The sequence below is a fragment of the Ictalurus furcatus genome, chromosome 7 (genome assembly GCF_023375685.1).
Source record: "Ictalurus furcatus strain D&B chromosome 7, Billie_1.0, whole genome shotgun sequence".
Taxonomy (NCBI): Eukaryota; Metazoa; Chordata; class Actinopteri; order Siluriformes; family Ictaluridae; genus Ictalurus; species Ictalurus furcatus.
This window is the reverse complement of record NC_071261.1, coordinates 22128171-22146524: the sequence shown is the minus strand read 5'-3', so window position 1 is coordinate 22146524 and position 18354 is coordinate 22128171. Positions and strand designations below refer to the sequence as shown.

The following is an 18354-nucleotide window of genomic DNA, read 5'->3' as shown; positions in this document are numbered from 1 at the left end:
ATTGGCATGGAGCCAGGATAGAACAAATAAAAGCCCCTTGGGATTTGTAGTTTCACCATCAATCCTCGACATGCCTCCTGAGGCTGTAATTTAGCTGTAACCGGTCTGAATGGAGTAATGGCGCATCATATGCTGCAGAAAACAGAAGTTTTGGAATATAAAGCATCCGGTTTAACTAGGGGTTTAAAGCTTGGCTCGAAAATCCATAGTGTCTTAATTGGATAGGGGTTTTGTTAAGTGGCTGAGCCCCGTGCTTAAGCTAACACAGGCCAAGCTTCTGTCAGCGCCGGTTACTGAGGCTGTCAGTGGAGGTGTAATAAGATGAGACTGAGACAGGATTAAAATAAGATCAGACACAGAGTGAGACAAAGGGCACACACACACACACACACTGAAATACAGACACATCTTATACATGCATACACAATTTTACATCCTCACTGTCTCCATCCCTGAGAGTGTTTACTCCATCCGGTGTTATTGTGCTCTAAACCTCCTGCAGGCTAACAGGGTGCATCTGTTTGGCCAGTGGCAGGAAAGTGAGAGCTTTGAACTCAAGAAGTGTTGTATGTGCATATTATATATATATGTATGTATGTATGTATGCATGTATGTATGTATGTATGTATGTATGTGTGTGTGTGAGTGTGTGTGTGTGCATAGTTCTAAGTAAAAGTGAGAGTTTGTATGCTCAGTGGAGAATGATAAAAATAGTTTGCAGTCTGACCCCAACAAGGACACACGTTGTTCATGATGCAAAACATCCCTCTACTATATCCCTAGCTGTTCTCTGTCTCTGTTCATTAACTTACAACTTTCTACTGGATCCAACATGATTTAGCTTCAATATCACATTTTTTTTTATGTCACGAACATATGCATGAGTAGCGTAAGTGACTATACATGATAAAGAAGAAAAGTCTAATGTGAAGTGTTGTTTTAGGAAAATCCACACTAGGGTGGTGTGATATGGACTGACGCGAAGCAGCCTGATTTATACTTGAAGCATGGTTTTGTGTGCACGTACAGAAGCAGCAGTAAGGCAAGCAGCATTGTTATTCACACACTCGTTGGCTGTCCAATATAAATAAGATGTAAAAGTGACATCCACTAGATGGCACGTCAGAGTCAAAGCATCCCAGTCTGTCAGGTTTCAAAGTCGAGCTGTAAAATGTTTAGTCGTTTTATGTACAGCGATATTAAAAACACTGACGAGCTTGGTCTCTCTTTAAAACTTTCCGCTGTTCTCACAATTGTTTTCATGGGCTGCATCTTAATTCGAAAAACTCTGACCTTACATTCAAACGTATTTACTAATCTAGAGAATCCAGAAAGCTGCTATGCACATCAGACCTTTTGGTAGGTTTGAAGACTACATGAGAGTTGTTTAAAATTCAATCACTAACTGTAATTGGAAAAATGTCAGTGTTAGTACTCTATAACAGTATAGAATTGTACATAAGAACATGATTTCAGAAACAAATAGCATATTAATTTAAACGTGGCTTGTCTGAATGTGACTCAGGGTAACACAAAATCTTTGTAGCGCACAAAATCTTTCTGATATTAATTTGCAAAATAATTGAACAAGACCAAAGAGGAATTTATGAGTTTCTCTTGCAACCCCATTTGTCAATCAAGTGACCCCATGTGAGGTTGCAAACCCCTAATTTGGGAACCCTTTATTAATCAAGCCGGTCCTTCTTTGCAGCGTGGAATTAGCGTGTAGAAGTGATAGTGTGTCATGTTGGTGCCGGAAACGGCATCCAGCTACAAACGACATCCAACTTCCCTGTTTACTCTGTACATCGCCTGACCTGTGCCTGTGTTTTGACCACGTCTTTGGATCACGTTTTAGTTTTGTTTGCTATGATAAAAGGATAATAAAAGTACCGGTGCTTGCGTCCAAGCCCGCTTCCTGACAAAGTGTCTCAGGTTTTTAACAGTGGTATTATTATGAAAGAGGTCACTGGCTTTTTCACACATTTAACTGGTCCTGAAAGTAATACCTCATATATTTCATCCTCTTGTGACTGATATAGTGATGGGAAACACCTAATAGCTAAGTCAAAGTCAAGCTAATTACATCCACACTGAAACTGCTTAGCTGATAGTTTTATTGAATCAAGATCAATGTAATGAATCGCTTCTAGAAAAGGATTCTGAGGAATCAGCACTGGTAAGAAACATTCATCACATGCTATTGTTTCAGAATGTTAAAGGTCATACAGCCTTTCTTTATCATTTCTCGGCTGGCGTTACGGTAACGTCAACACATACCTCTAGTGAACCTGCATAATACAAAAGTGATGCATTGAGGGACAACCTAAAGGCCAATTCAGATAAAAAGCATTTCTCAAGCATCTCAAGTGTGGTCACTGAACAGATGTGCTTCCTTTTTAAGCAATATTTCAAAGTAAAAATGTGACCCTATTCAACCTACTGTGATTTTACACATCATACCTGTTTCTTTTTCATTTGCATGTATGGGTTAAGCATAAACTCCATGGAAATCTTCAAATATTCAAATCACACACTCCCTCATATTCACCCCATTTTCTCCCAATTTAGTCCCTGCCAATTCACTAGCTGGTTCTTGTCTATCAGACAACATCTACCCAACCAGCAGTGCATGGCTTAATTTCAAGAGGGATGCAAGGGGATGCTATCTTTCTGATTATAAAATGTCAAGAATCAACAGAAAACTGCCATGCCAGTGTGAGATCCTCACAGATATTCTAAATAAATGTATTTTTGAGATTTGACAGCATTTTGCCATGGATGTGGATTTCTTCATGTCAAACAAATTAGGACCTTATAAAGTGTGCGCACACTTGCAAATGCTGTTATCATGTAGATATGGCAATCTTGTTAGAAATGTCTGCTTTGCACCCATAATGTAATATTGTGTAGTGCTGCACAATGCCACGTCAAAGTCTTAACTCTGAGAAAAAGCAAAGCACATACTGTAGCTACAAATGATCTGACTTCCTGTGCTCAGCTTCAGTCTGTAATGTTAAAGACCACAGACCAAGTCAGAAATCTTGGTGTAGTCATGGACTCGGACTTGACCTTCAACAGCCATATTAAGACAGTTACAAACTCAGCCTACTACCACCTAAAAAATATTCAAAGGGTTAGAGGACTAATGTCTCAGCATGACTTGTCCATGCATTTGTCTTCAGTCGACTCGACTACGGTAACGGTGTCTTTATGGGGCTAAATAAGAAATCAATTAGACAGTTGCAGTTGATTCAGAATACTGCTGCTCGGGTCCTCACTAAGACTAAAAAAGTAGATCATATAACTCCAGTCTTGAGGTCGTTGCACTGGCTTCCTGTCTGTAAAAGAATTGATTTTAAAATACTGCTGTTGGTTTATAAAGCACTGAATGGTTTGGGTCCAAAATATATTTCTGATCTAGTGGTACATTATGAACCATCCAGACCTCTGAGGTCATCTGGAACAGGTCTGCTTTCTGTTCCCAGAGTTAAAACTAAACGTGGAGAAGCAGCATTTAGTTTTTATGCTCCACATATCTGGAACAAACTCCCAGAAAACTGCAGATCTGCCGAAACTCTCAGATCTTTCAAATCAAGACTGAAGACTTTTCTTTTTGCTGCTGCTTTTAATTAAATCATCAAGGTATTTTAATTAATATCTTATGCTGCACTGTAACCTTTTTTTATTCTGTTTTAACCTGTTTTTATTTTTTGTTTTTATTTGTATATATTTTTAATGAACTCTTTTTAAATGTCTTTTCTTTTAAATGTTGCTTTGTGTTGCTTTTATTTTTTATGTAAAGCACTTTGAATTGCCTTGTTGTTGAAAATAATCAGCATTGTGAAGTCAAAGTTGTCTTAAATAAATGTAAATATTAAATTATGCTATGTATGTGGTGGCACGGTGGCATAGAAAGCTGGATCTGGAGGCTCCAGATCCACTGCAACTCTCACCAGGATAAAGTGAGGGAATTATGTTATTTATTCTTTCCTCTGATGATGATAGTAGCTTTGCTACAAACACACCATATTGCCTTTCACCTACAGATTTTCTCCGACAAGCCCTGTTCCGTCCCCAGCGTATGATGCGTATGATAGTGATTCCCAATAAACTACATACACTGTTTCCCTTGTGTTTTCCTGTATCTTTAATTTATTACCACAGTGGCATCAGTTAGGCTAGTGGCATCATATGAGTTTTTCCTATACACTGACTCTCGTTTATAACTTATATTTAATGCACTCTGATCAGACAAAATATGTAACTGAATGCAAGTGTTACCATCATGTTTTATTGTTAAATACATCCAAACCAGCCAGAGTTTGCTGTCATGATGTATTGTATTGGGTGATTGTCCTGTGAAGGATCATGTGATTGTGTGAAAGTTTCTTTACCAAGATCGGCTATGTTGTGTGAGTCATAACTGTCAATATAACAGTGCAACAATGAAAATCTGTCTGACAAACAGACAAAGAATGCCTGCTGTATTGGTATGTTTAAAATATCAGCAACATATATGCGTTTTCATGCAGGAAAATAAACACTGGGGGCACAGTGGCTTGGTGTTTAGCACACCTGCCTTTCTCCTTCAGGGTTGGGAGTTCGCGTCCCCCCTCCACCCTGAGCACACTTTTGAGTTTGCATGTTCTCCCCATGCTTTGGGGGTTTCCTCCTGGTACGCTGGTTTCCTCTCCCAGTCCAAAAACATGTACTGTAGGCTGATTGGCATTTCCAAATTGTTGGTAGTGTATGAATGTGTCGGCGATTGTGCCCTGTCCTGGGTTGGCACCTTGTCCAGGGTGTCCCAAGTTCCCTGGGATAGACTCCAGACTCCACTGCAACCTTGTGTAGGATAAGCGGTATGGAAAATTGATGAATGGAAACTAAACACATTGAAAAGGCTTGTAACTTTGTTTAGCAGGATACGTCACACAGAGGATCTATTAGCTTACTAATAGATTTTAGCTAATATGTAGCATTTTTGTATTTGCGTGAATTAAGTGGTTTTTGGCTGCGCTATTGTCTGAATTTAAATATAAGCTCCTCTGACAATAGGTGAAAGCTTAGACCGTTGCACCATCATTTTATCAGATGGGTGACAAATTAAAGGAAAAGTCAATTGCTCTGTTATGCTGTGCAGGACCTTCTGTTGGCATGACATAGATCCTCTTGTTCCCTGCAAATCAATACAAAGTTCTTCTGATTGATAATCTTATGATGAAACAATTCTACCCTGATGGGAGTGGTTTCTTCCAGGATGACTCTGCCCCCATCCACAGGGTACAGGGATGAGAATTATATAAATCATATGGTATGACCTTTACTGTCACCAGAACTCAACTCAAATGAACACATGGCGGACATTTGCAAGCAGCATGTTACACAGTGCTCTCAACCATCATCACCAGAAAACACTGAAGAAACTGAGGGAATATCTTTTGGAAGAATGGTTTTCATTGACGAGAAAAATCGTACAGTTCCAGAGTCTGGGAGAATCTGGGCCAAGCTCAAAGAAGATGTTCTGGTGAAGATCATTCCTTTAATCTGTTTTCTGTCTGTATGTGCTGTGATGTTATAATAATAATCTATAACAATGTTTATGATTCTGAAGAGCAGAGCAGAGTTTGTACAGTAATGAATCTCATTAGAGAGAGAGTACAATAAACACAAATAATCTGTTTGCTCACTGTCTCAGCATGAAGGGGACAGCAATACTTTCAGTTTTCTGGAAAAGAGCAAAGCTATTGCACATGTGAAAGCATGTGCTCTGGCTAGAATGTTGAATGTGTTTTGCTTTTGTTTGTGGTTGTTGTATCCTGTGTGAATTTGGTAACACTTTACATTTATTTATCCAGGCTTACTTCAATAGGCAACAGTTGTCATTTTTGTGAAGTGACTTTTTTTTTTTTGCGTGAACATAAAGTCATGCTACGACACATTCTGGGCTGACTTATATTAAAATGTCATGACATATCATATCGCAGAGTTATATGATGGTGATGATGAGGTTAATTAGTAACACTGAACAAAATACTGAGACTGACTGAGAAGAGGATGAGAGGGAAGCTGAAAGCTATCATGGACAATCCTTCTCATCCTCTCTACGCTGAGCTGAGGAGGTTCAGGTGGCTCAGGAGCACATTCAGCCTCAGATTCATTCAGCCACATGCCTCAAAATGACTGGGGGGGCTCCTTCGTGCCATCAGAAATCAGACTCCACAATGCAACAATACCCAGTACCTCCTACCCCACTGACTGAGTCTCACAGAAACACACACTCAACAGTTAATTTTCATTTCACAGATCTTGCACATGTATATAAACACTGAGAATATTGCACATGTACATATACAAATAGAACTCTAGCATATGTACATACACACAGATCTGTTTAATTGTTCCTATTACTTCTATTGTATAGGTATTCATGGAAATCATTCTCTTTCTTTCTTTCTTTCTCTCTTTCTTTCGTGCTACTCATCCTACTTGTGCTGCTGTGTCAATCTGAATTTCCCCTACGGGGGATCAATAAAGGTACATCTTATCTTATCTTATCTTATCTTAACCAACCAATCACCTTATCAATGATGATTATATTTCAACAGGAAAAATCCAAAAGTGAAGTGAATTAAGTTTTAAACAAGGCTCATGGAAGCTCTGAAAAATCTAATGATCCCATCAACTTCCTCTAAACCCAGGCACTTTAGAGGACTGAAAGAGAGAGAGACGCAGTGAGACTGCGAAGGAGAGGGCATGTGATGCGAATAACAATAAGATGCAGATGCATGTATGAAAACTCGCGAGGAGAGCCTGTGTAAATGATTATACTGAACAGGAAGCTGTCAGAGGTGGAGCGAAATCTAAGCATGCCACATATGCTTCAGTGGATCAGCCTTAGGGAAGGTGGAGCTGAGCAAGGAAGAACTAAATGCTTCAGGCTGAGGTATAAACTGATATGCAGATTAACCCCCCCCCCCCCACCTCTTTCTCTCTCTTTCTCTCTCTCTCGCTCTCTCTCTCACACACAAGTATCTACAAGGACTAATCAAGGATCCTAGCTAACTAGAATTAAGAAGATTTATAGTGCAAATGAGTAAATTAGCTGACTATGATTCCCCTGGCTGTTTAATGAATTTGTAATTTATAATGAATAGCATTTGTATTTATGCAATAAATGTTCATAGAAACAATATAAACAGATTGGCACTGGGCTTATCATGTGCTTCTAATATGCTTCTATTTGATTTGGATGTAAATGACATTTTTAGATTTAGGAAGTTCCACAGGAAAAGTCAGGCAGCTAAATCAATTTTCACATAATAGAAAATTCCAGCGCTTTCCCCAAGACAATGGTTTTCAACCAAATTACAGAACTGAGACAGTCAATAACAGCATGTGAGACAGAGAGAGAAAGAGGAGAGAGAGTGAGAGAGACAGAGAGAGATGGACGAGAACTGTTTTACCTTGATAAGGTCACCCAGCAGTTTGTTGGCCTCTGCATACGCTTTCTTCACCTCTTTAAACCTGTTGCCCAAACCCATGCTATGGGCCTGGAAGTGCAGGTTAGTGTACTGGCCTCCTGGGATCTCGTTCTCATACACATCTGCATTCCCCGACTTCATAGTGGCAGTACAGTCAAAAGGAGCATACAGACCACGAGTGACCTCCCAGTACTCGCTGTAGTCAAACACATTCTCCAGAGAGATCCCTAAGAGAGCATAGAGAGAGGAAGAAATAGAGAATGAGATATACATTGCCAGTGAATATACTGACCAGTATGTCGATCAAGCTTCTCTTTCTGTTTTGTGAAAAAAAATATGACACAAAAATTATTCTTGTTCTCAAAACATGACACTCATTGCACAATTCTTGTAACTTTGGAAACCTTTTTTTGTGATCTCCATCATGCCTTAGCCGGCCAAGCTAACATCAACGAATTTACCTCAGCCAGTTAACCCTGCCCACATTACATTACTAATTCAGTTAACTTTCCTGATGTGCTGTTAGTGCGATTGCTTTAATCTGGTGGTCCCTTAAAAGATTTTTGTGTTTATGATGACGTTGAGGGTCACATGATAATGCCAACATGGCGAATGTAGTATGTCCAGGACTGTATTCATACTATACACACATACTGATTAGTACGTGCTGTTTCAATGGCCGTACTGTAGGTATGGCATCGAATGCAGTATGTCCTGTCACAGTATACAATTTCGGACGCAACCAAGGTCCGTGGTTGTTGGAAAGTGTAGTATTGGGAAGCCATGTTTGTAGGCTGTGGTGTGTTCTGGGAAGTTTGGTGGTGCTGGATGCAGGAGTTGACCTGACACTGCTGAAGTGTCTCACCACTGGAAAGAAGAAATCCTTCAGTTTTATAGTATGAAGGTGCTTGACTAAATGCAATGAAAGCCAGTCTTCTCTTAGCTTCCCATGTACTTCAGTGTTTGTGTTGTTATGGAAGAAATGATGTGAAGGAATTTGAGGAAACATGAACTATAAGGTTCTATCTGGGTTAAGAATGAATCTGAGATAGAACCTTGTCTTCCAATTCATTCTTAAAGTGAAGAAAAAGCGCTCATCTACACTATCAGACCTTCAGAATCCCATGGAATGAATGTCATGTTTTGACAAAAACAATTTGTCAGATTGCTGTTGAATTCTCTAATCTATTCTACTCTATCTCTCAAATTTATACATGTATTCTCGATTTACACCAAAGTATACTTGTTGATATGTGAAGCTTTCTGTAAGGAGACATTTATATAACATTTATAGAAGGAGTCTCCAGTGTATCCACTTGATATTAATATTCCACCACAGGAAAGTCTATAGGACAGGATAATAGTCTTAATACAGGGATAGTTCCTGACTGTCTAAGAACAGCTACAATAACTCCAACATTAAAGTGGCCCAATCTTGATTCTACAAATATAATAATTTTAGGCCTATATCGAATTTGCCATTTCTTTCAAAAATTCTTGTATTGACTCAGCTGCAGTCTCATCTGAATTCGAATAATATTTTTGAAAAATTTCAGTCTGGGTTTAAGTCTCACCACAGCACTGAAAATGCTCTTTTAAAAGTTTTAAATTACATTTTGTTAGAAACTGACAAGGGGAATGCTGTGGCTTTTGTGCTTTTAGATTGAAGTTCTGTGTTTGACATGGTCGACCACAATATTCTGATTTCCAGGCGGGAGAGTTATGTTGGACTACGGGGCATGGTTTTGAAATGGTTTCATTCCTTTTTAACAAACGTTAAGAAGATACAATGTTTCTATTGGTCAACATAATTCTTCCTTACACCCACTCGCATGTGGAGTACCACAGGGATCAATTCTTGTGCCAATTTTATTTTCTTTATATATGCTACCAATGGGTGCTACCTTTGAGAAAAATCTTTATGCTGATGGCACTCAGGTATACTTTCCTTTGCAGCATAAAAACAAAGGTTCCTTAGGACCACTGCTGGCCTGTCTAAATGAATTACAAATATGGTTAAAACAGTCGTTTGGTGTTAAATGTTAACAAAACAGAAATCATTTTGTTTGTTTTAAAATCACATGAGGACTGTGCCCCTTACTTCAGCCATCTCTCTTCTTACATTACTCCTTGTGCAAAAAATCCTGTTTTTTTCTTTGACTGTAGCATGAGTTTTGAGAAGCAAATTAGTGCTGTGGTCAAATCGAGCTTTTCCATCTACGACGTCTATTGAAAATCAAGACATTTCTGTCTGCAAAACATTTTGAAAAGATCATTCATTTATTTATTCTATCTCATCTAGACTACTGTAACTCTTTATACTATGGCCTAAGCCAGACCTCCTTAATACGTCTACAGATGGTTCAAAACAGTGCTGCAAGGTTGTTGACAGGCAGACGAAGATTCCATCACATAACGCCCATTCTCATCTTGCTAACACTGTAAAATTGGATAGTTCATTTAACTCAAAAAATTTGAGGAAACTAATTACCTCAAAATTTTTAAATTGATAAATCAATTTCTTTAAGCCAAATACACTTAAATATAACAAAGATTTAACTCAAACTTTGTAATTTAAGTGTATTTGGCTTAAAGAAATTGATTTATCAACTTAAAAATTTTGAGGTAATTAGTTTCCTCAAATTTTTTGAGTTAATGAACTTATCCGGTTTTACAGTGAAGCTGGCTACCGATTAAATTTAGAATTGTTTTTAAAATTCTAATATCTGCATAAAATCTACAAAATTCTACATAATCAAGCACCATCTTTTCTTTCAGAAGCAGTTTCCAACCATAAACCAAATAGGTCCTTGAGAGCCTTTAATCTTGGTCTCCTTTCCATTGCTAGAACTAGGCTCCACTGCAGAGGTGATCGAACCTTCGCTGTTGTTGGTCCTAATCTAGGGAATAATTTACTAATTTCGGTCAGATCTGCTTCCTCTTTACCAATCACCTTCAATCAGGTATAATGTTTGTATTGTGTTGTTTGTGTTTCTTTGTATTGTGGTTTTTTTGTATTGTGTCTTTTCTATTTTCTTAGATTTTAGTATTGTACAGCACTTTGGGTCAACCATGCGTTGTGTTGAAAGTGCTTTATAGATAAAGAAAAGAAGAAGAAGAAAGAGGACAGATGACTTTGCATTTTCCAGTTTCATGTTCGATATGTCATGCTACATTTTTTTGTCTTATTAACTTCAACAGAGATGTAAAAAAAGAGAGGCCTTTGAGGGATCAATGGTTTATAGTTGCTATAAAATAAAGTCATAAGAAGAACTAACTAACTTCCACAACATTAAATGTATAAGTGTTTGAAAAGTGTCATTTGTCAGCCATTAATAAGTTAAAAATTGTAATCATTGGCAAATCTCTGTGGTATAAGCAGAATAGCACATTTCAGGTCATGCTGTTATATGAAAATAAAACACTTTGGGCTGCTAATGGACCTCTGCTGAATGCACCTTGGTGTGGATTATTTTCCTATAACAGCACACCTGTTGTGTGTTCCTCCTTACTTAATGCACATCCTAACCATTTTGAACAGCCTATGGTAATCCCTTTTCTCTGATAGATGAGGTAGACACATTTTGCATGGCAAATGATGGACTACGATCAATAACTGTATAACTGCCGAGTCACCTACAGTATATGTGGTAAGTTTACCTGATTAAACGGCTAATAAGTAGAGATATATGTATGTGTATCCACTGGGTAAGGGAAGAGAGGGGAAAACAAAACAATGGTATTAACAATGGACAATTGTGAATCAAAAACAGACAGAAAGAGATGGTGTGTAAATCAATTACAGGGACTTGAGCACTTAACAATAGTAAAGACACACACAGTGGAAATTTCCATTAACAAAACAGTGAGAGAAAAGAATGTTTGTTAATGGCCATGTGACCAACAGCGAACAGCAATTAACACAAAATTACATAGGATGCATGAATGCAGGAGCCATGTTATGGCTAATGGGAGCTGTTTTTCTGTCCATCTCTTGAGACATTAGAGCCTGATAGTGATCCAGAGCCAATTGTGCTCGGATCTCTCTCCAAGCACACCATCAATCAATAACACACCCACGCTAATGTCAGAGAACGGCAATCAATGCTGATTTAATTAAGCCCCTTGCTAACAGCCCATACAGTTAGGGGCACCTTTCACCTCTCTCTCTCTCTCTCTCTCTCTCTCTCTTTCTCTCACACACACACACACACACATACATATAAACTCACACCCCCACACATCCACTCACAGTGACTGCAGCAGATTAGACTGCTTTATTTTACTGTGATCTGGTTGTGACATGGGCCATTAGTACATAATGAAGTCACCACTATGTTGTATTTGGTTTGATTGGGATTGTGTTTGTGTGTGAGTGTGAGTGAAGATGAGAAAGTGAGAGGAGAGAACAATTAATGGAGGAATTCCTCGCACAAACCCATATATTCCAAATGACCATCTTGAAAGGTGTGTGAATCTCAGAAAGCATCAATCTCAGACACACACACACACACACACACACACACACACACACACACACACACACCAATAAAACTGCACACAAAAAGACAAAAATGGTTAAATGTATTTTTCTTCTTCCAGCTCCAGGGACAGAAAAATGGTGTGTGCATTCTCGATGTTCTCACAGTCACTTTCAACAGAAACACATGAATAACAGAGAGACAACGTTGCAGAGAAAACGGTGGATAAAGGCTTCCCAGGGGATTTATGAAGCAAGATGCAACACTGTACTTATCGGGAGAGAACAGGATGTAGAGACAGAGTGAGAAGAATGACAACTTTGGTCAAATACAGTCATGTGAAAAAATAAGCTTTTTTTGGACATATTTGGACAAGCAAACATTTGATCCTCTTTGAAAAAGTGCCTATTAATAAAGCTGATACACTCTATAAAATGACACATAAAATTGACATTTTTGAGTAATTTTCACATTTAAATAAACAAAAAACTTATCAGTCACATGGAACAAGTAAGTACACCCCATACATTTATCACACCTTCAAATCCATATCATTAGAATCAGGTATTCAAGATCAGGTGTCAGTGATTAGAAGCTGTTTAGGGAGTGCAGGTGGAATCTGTCTTATTTATACCCCTCTCATATCTAGTGTCTGGTGTAACCTTTGCTATTGAGGTGTGTGATGTCATCATGCCAAGATCTAAAAAGTTCTGTAAGGCCTTCAGAAAAAAAGGAGTCTGGCAAAGACTGGCCATCCCAGCAAATTCAACCCAAAAACAGAAGTCAAATTTGAATGAATTTGACCTGCATGGGAGGCATGCCAGAAAAAAAGCCTTTGCTTTTGTTTGGGGTTAGGGTTTGGGATTGCTTTGCTGCCTCAGGGACTGGACAGCTTGCATTCATTCTGCATCATATCATAGAGGGCTTGAAAATAATGTGAGGCCATCTGTCCAAAAGATCAAGTTGAACTGAAAGTGGACCCGGGTTATGGAATGGCCTAGTCAAAGACTGGATTTGAATCCCATTGAAATGTTTGGGGGGGGGGGGGAGGGGGGGTTGAAACGGGGAATACATGCAAGAAAACCCTCAAACATCTTGCACCTGAAAGAATATTGCATGGAAGAGAAGTCAAAAAATACTACAATTATGCAAGAAACTATTTCTGCTAAAGAGGGCAATACAAGCTTCTGAGGCCAAGGGTGCACTTGCTTTTTCCACAGAAGAATATTACAGCTATTGATATTTCTGTCAATTGAAAAAGCTATTTCTTCTTGTGTTTTTTTTTTTCAAGTATATCAACTTCATTAACAGGCACTGTTTCAAAGATGATCAAATATTTGCTTGTCCAAATATGCCAACAATTTCCACCAATTTATTTTTCCACATGACTGTACGTGATAGAAGGAGGAAGAGAAAGTTCTGGTTAATGAAAGAGTAATGCAGAATAATCATGGAGAGGGAGAAAAACGGGATCAACACAGCAAAGAACAATAGGGTTAGAAATGACAGAATGCAGTGTAATGTGAAGAGGCAGGAAAGGAGAGAGAGAGAGAAGAAAAATGAAGACAAAGAGAGTCTGAAATGAGGTGAAGGCAGAGGCAATGTCTCACTGAAAATGAAAAAAACGAATGAGAGAGGCAAAAGCAGAACCAACACTAGGGACATATCTGCCATTTTTAGCTCTTCAACTTTCCTACATATATGTATCAGGTGCAAAAACAATTTCTTTGACTTTTCAACTTCATATCTTAATTGAGTTGAAGACACTTCTATCCAGTGTGACTTATAAAATGTGCAAACAGTTGAAGGTGCAGCAATACAAAGTACAGAATCTGTAAGGACTCATAACCTGAAAGACAATAGACTAGCGTAATCTACTAAGCCAATACACAATACCAATACAAGTTTAAACCTAAGTATAAAGAAAATATTGGTAAAATGCACTGGCTGTTTATTAGGCAGAGCCAAAAGAAAAGCAGCTTAAAAATCATTTATTACATTCTCTGATAAAACCTATGATACAGTATAGAAAGAGAATAATGGATTGGGGTAACCAATTTAATTAGGGCTACAGGACACCTTAATATGACAAATTACAAAGTTACATAAACCTTTATAATAGGTATCATCTGTCATAAAGTCTGCTTTTGTCAATTTTGATGTCAAGTTGCCAAAATACCTATGTAAAGTGATTTGATGTCTAATTCTGTGTGTGTGTATATATATATATATATATACACACATATATATATATATATATATATATATATATATATATATATATATATATATTTATATATATATATGTAAATATAAAAATTCTTATGAATGCTTATGACAATATAATAACAGTGTAATAACACACACACACACACACACACACACACACACACACACACACGCTCTCTCTCTCTCTCTCTCTCTCTCTCTCTCTCTAATAACTATTTACTGTAATTCCTTCAAATAAATGTAATCTTATCGCACTACTTTATCTCTGTGTATTTAGAGTGGGCACAATTCTAGATCTAACGACCTGTATATAATATAACTAACAAAAATTAAGTAGTATTTTGTGTAGTATGTGTAGTGTGTGTGTGTGTGTGTGTGTGTGTGTGTGTGTGCGTGTGTGTGTGTGTGCGTGTGTGTGTGTGTATTTTTCTTTCTTTCTTCTTTTTTATTTTTATTTCTTTCCTCTCAGGGTTCTATGCACCTTGTTGCTGGTGTTTCTGGCTGACTGTATTGTTGAAAGTATGTGCATTTGTTTCTACTTATTTATTTCTGTAGTTATTTTCTAATCTGTCTGTACCCAAGCTTTAGCAATACAAATGCTAATATTTGTCATGCCAATAAAGCAACCTTTTGACTTTGACTTTTATATGTTACAGAAGCATTTGAGAGAGAAAATTTTTTTTGCATTAGTTTGAAGTAATCTCAGCTAAAAAAATCCCGATCACATCACATCCCACATCACATACGGTGGTTTATCGAAATTGGAATTGCAGTGTTGTGTAATGCCCACAGTAGGTAAAGCATAAAGCATAACTGCTCCTTATATATTATAACATTTATTACCCGCAGACAGCTTAATTTCAGTTAAATTAATCTAAATTAGTTATATAGGCCTAGTTTCATAGCAAGATATAACAAAATGTACATTTCCACAGCAGGTGTATATATTGCTTGAAGATAAAGCAAGATAAAAAGTGCAGGATACAGAAATACATGTCTTTGCAAATGGATGGATGCATCCCCTGTGTTCCATATGTCCATGGCAGCATCACAGAATCATGTGGAACCAAACAAAAACAAACTCTAAACAATGTACATCGGATAAAGATGGGATAAACATAGAGTAATCGCAATGGACTCTGTGCAGGATTCCCATTCTTGGCCGCTTTGTTCACAGGGGTGAAATAAACAATAATGAAAGCAACAGGAGTCTCATTAGCAACATGCAGCCCATCCACTGAACTTTTTCTTGTGTGTCTGCGTGTGCTGACAGCTCCTAGACAACTCAATTAACTAACGCTCTTACATGTTATTAAGAGAGCATGCGAGAGAAGCAGAGCTAGAGAGAGAAAGGCAGTGGAGGTCAGGGACTGAGAAATTAATAACGACCCAGAGAGAGCAATTCCCTTAACAAAGTTGCTTATAAATGAAACTATCCAATCGTAGATGCATGCATGTACTCTCTCTCTCTCTCTCTCGTTCTCATACACACACACACGCGCGCATGACTGCTTCAGAATCTATTACATACACAGGTGGTTCAACTATTCCTTAATCTAATTAATTAACCATCTTTGTTATTTTTGTATCCTGTCCTTTTGCTCTTGCTATGAGAGAGAGAGAGAGAGAGAGAGAGAGAGAGAGAGAAGGTGGGGGGGGGGGGGGGACTCGTGCAGGTATAGGCCATGTGCTGTGTTCAAACTGATGCACTGGAGGGAAGGAAGGTTAAAGGATTACTGCAATAATATAGAGAAAGCAGAAGAGGGAGGAGAGAGGGATGCAGCAAAATGTGTGTATGTACACACAAGAGACTCTTTTTCGTGCTCTCTCTATTCACTGCCCTGACAAATAAAAGTACATTTGCACTGCCAAAAAATAAAATAGAATAAAAACATGGCCAGAGATGCTGAATTTAAGTGAAATAACAAGTAGAGAAGCTGCAAAGTGTGATAATGTAACAGCAGTGTTTAGATTAAAAGAATATTCTAGTAACAGATCTGTAGTGTATGTGTGATGACCATGCGGAAGAACTTCTGTATATTCCCTATTCTGATTAAAGGACCAATAACCGGTTTTCCTCTAACCACTAAAATTGAAATCTAAGCACATTTACTGAATTGTACAACAAATTACACCAATTATGCTCTAGCTTTAAAGGGTAAGATAGGATAGGGGAAGACTGACATGAGAGAACACTTTTTTTCACTTTGTCCATGCATAACCAGGCTGAAACTGAATGTTTATTCTGAGCTACACATTTTCTCTTTGATGAAGGAGCTCCATCTCTGAAAGGATGAATTGTACAGATTGAGAGGTTCATTCAGGGCTTAATTCTATGACTGCAAAATTCATGAAAAATACTTTCACAAGAATATGTTTTGCATAAATGTTTATTCACTGCTCTAACAAATGCCCTTTGATTTCCAAGTGGGATTTTAAATCAATGGAGTCTCTTTTCTTTGCTCAATACAGGGAAACACACTGAGCTTCTTTTCTGTGGTAATTACACATACTGTACCCTGCAGATGCAATGCCCAGGAGATTGAAAAGTGCTGAAGTATTTCTTTAATAGTGAAAAAAGATAATAATAAAAAAAACTAACTATTATGCACAAGTGTTATGAAATGAATTTGAAACACAGTTTCAACCCAAATAGTTTGTCCATTTGGGTTATTTTGATTGGCAGTTCATTATGCTCGTTGAGCTGTTAAGGTTGAGCATGAGCTGTCTTTTTTGCTTTATGCCAGCCTGTAGACTTATATTGCTTTCTATAATAAAGAGGAAAACTCTCTTTTATTTTTATTTGACATAGTGTTCTGAGAGGATTTAAATTTCTTGAATACATTTCTCTTTGAGGGACCCTAATTCACTGCCCATCAGTATGACCTACTAATATATAACAGTACAACTGGCTGTGCGTGAGAGAGATGAAGAGAGACAAATAAGCGGAGAATGTGATGTTAGTGGTGTCCGTGCTTTTCTAAGAAGCTCTGTAATGGGGCTGTGATTACAGAGACGAGTTAGTGGCCCTTAAGATTGAGACCGTTACAACATAAGATACTGGAGTAATCTCTAGAGATTTTACACAATGTTATTTGCTAACTTTTGTGTTGGAAATGGGAAGAAATATAATCCCAATTTGAAACACCTTATATAGCACAAAGAAATAGCTTCAGTTAATAGTTGAAATGTAATAGTATCTGTAAGTATGTATACATTTTGGCTGTCAGTACCTAGTTACTACTCTCTGGAGGTGATGATTCTCCATATACTGCTCCATTTCAGACCCCATAACTGTTTTTACTGTATGTTATAGAGGTCTGCTGCTGATTTGAGCATGCACAGCAGTATCAGTGAGCATGATCAGTATAAATGAGCATAAGGTACCATGAATTGCACACACACACACACACACACACACACACACACACACACACACACAAATGTGTGTAATGTTCGTGAGCATGCATGCAGAGAAAGTCTCACATGTGAGAGGGAGCACTTCAATTCTGCCAGCACTGAGACACATGCAATTCCTTTCCCCTTGGTCGCCAGAGAAAAGGGAATTTTTTAAACCTTGAGAGCAGGGATAATATGTACATTACATCACACTCAACTAAACCCCTTTATTCAGTCCCTACAGGATCCCTACAGGAGCTTGCAATTTTTCAAAATTACTGCCGATTTCCCACAGTTTTGGGCCAACACACGTGTTGCATCATCACAACTCGCATTCAGCCAAAGCCCTCTTTGATTCATGTGCTTTGAACATGAGTACAACTAAAAGGTCTCATTTACCAACAAACATCTCTGCAAAAAAGCATGGAAAACTCTGCAAGTTGCATCGCAATAAAACAAACAAACAATAAAAACTGCAGTAAAATCTAGCATTTTTTTGCCACAAGAATCACAAAAAAACTCTAAACTCTATAAATCCTGTATGGATTGTTTATTCTGAAAACACAGATCACATTTAAATTATAATTCCGAATAAACCTAATTTTAATGTTAGCTACAACTACAGCTGAACTCATTACATAGCTAAAATATGCAGAATAACATAGGTAGGTATCATGAACCAGTAGGCCACTGGTAATTTATTTATTCTCACCATACACTGTTGACAAGACAAAATCATTTAGCTACGGAGATCATATTAA

The 18354-nt window shown here is 37.9% G+C and overlaps 1 protein-coding gene across 1 annotated transcript in view; it reads right to left on the bottom strand.

Annotated features, from left to right (window-relative positions):
• Positions 1–18354, bottom strand: part of pcxb (pyruvate carboxylase b) — a 255749-nt gene that overhangs the window by 19166 nt on the left and 218229 nt on the right. Inside the window, exon 17 of the mRNA XM_053629257.1 lies at positions 7467–7711. Within this exon, the coding sequence (XP_053485232.1) occupies positions 7467–7711 (245 nt within the window). The remainder of the gene's footprint in view (positions 1–7466; positions 7712–18354) is intronic.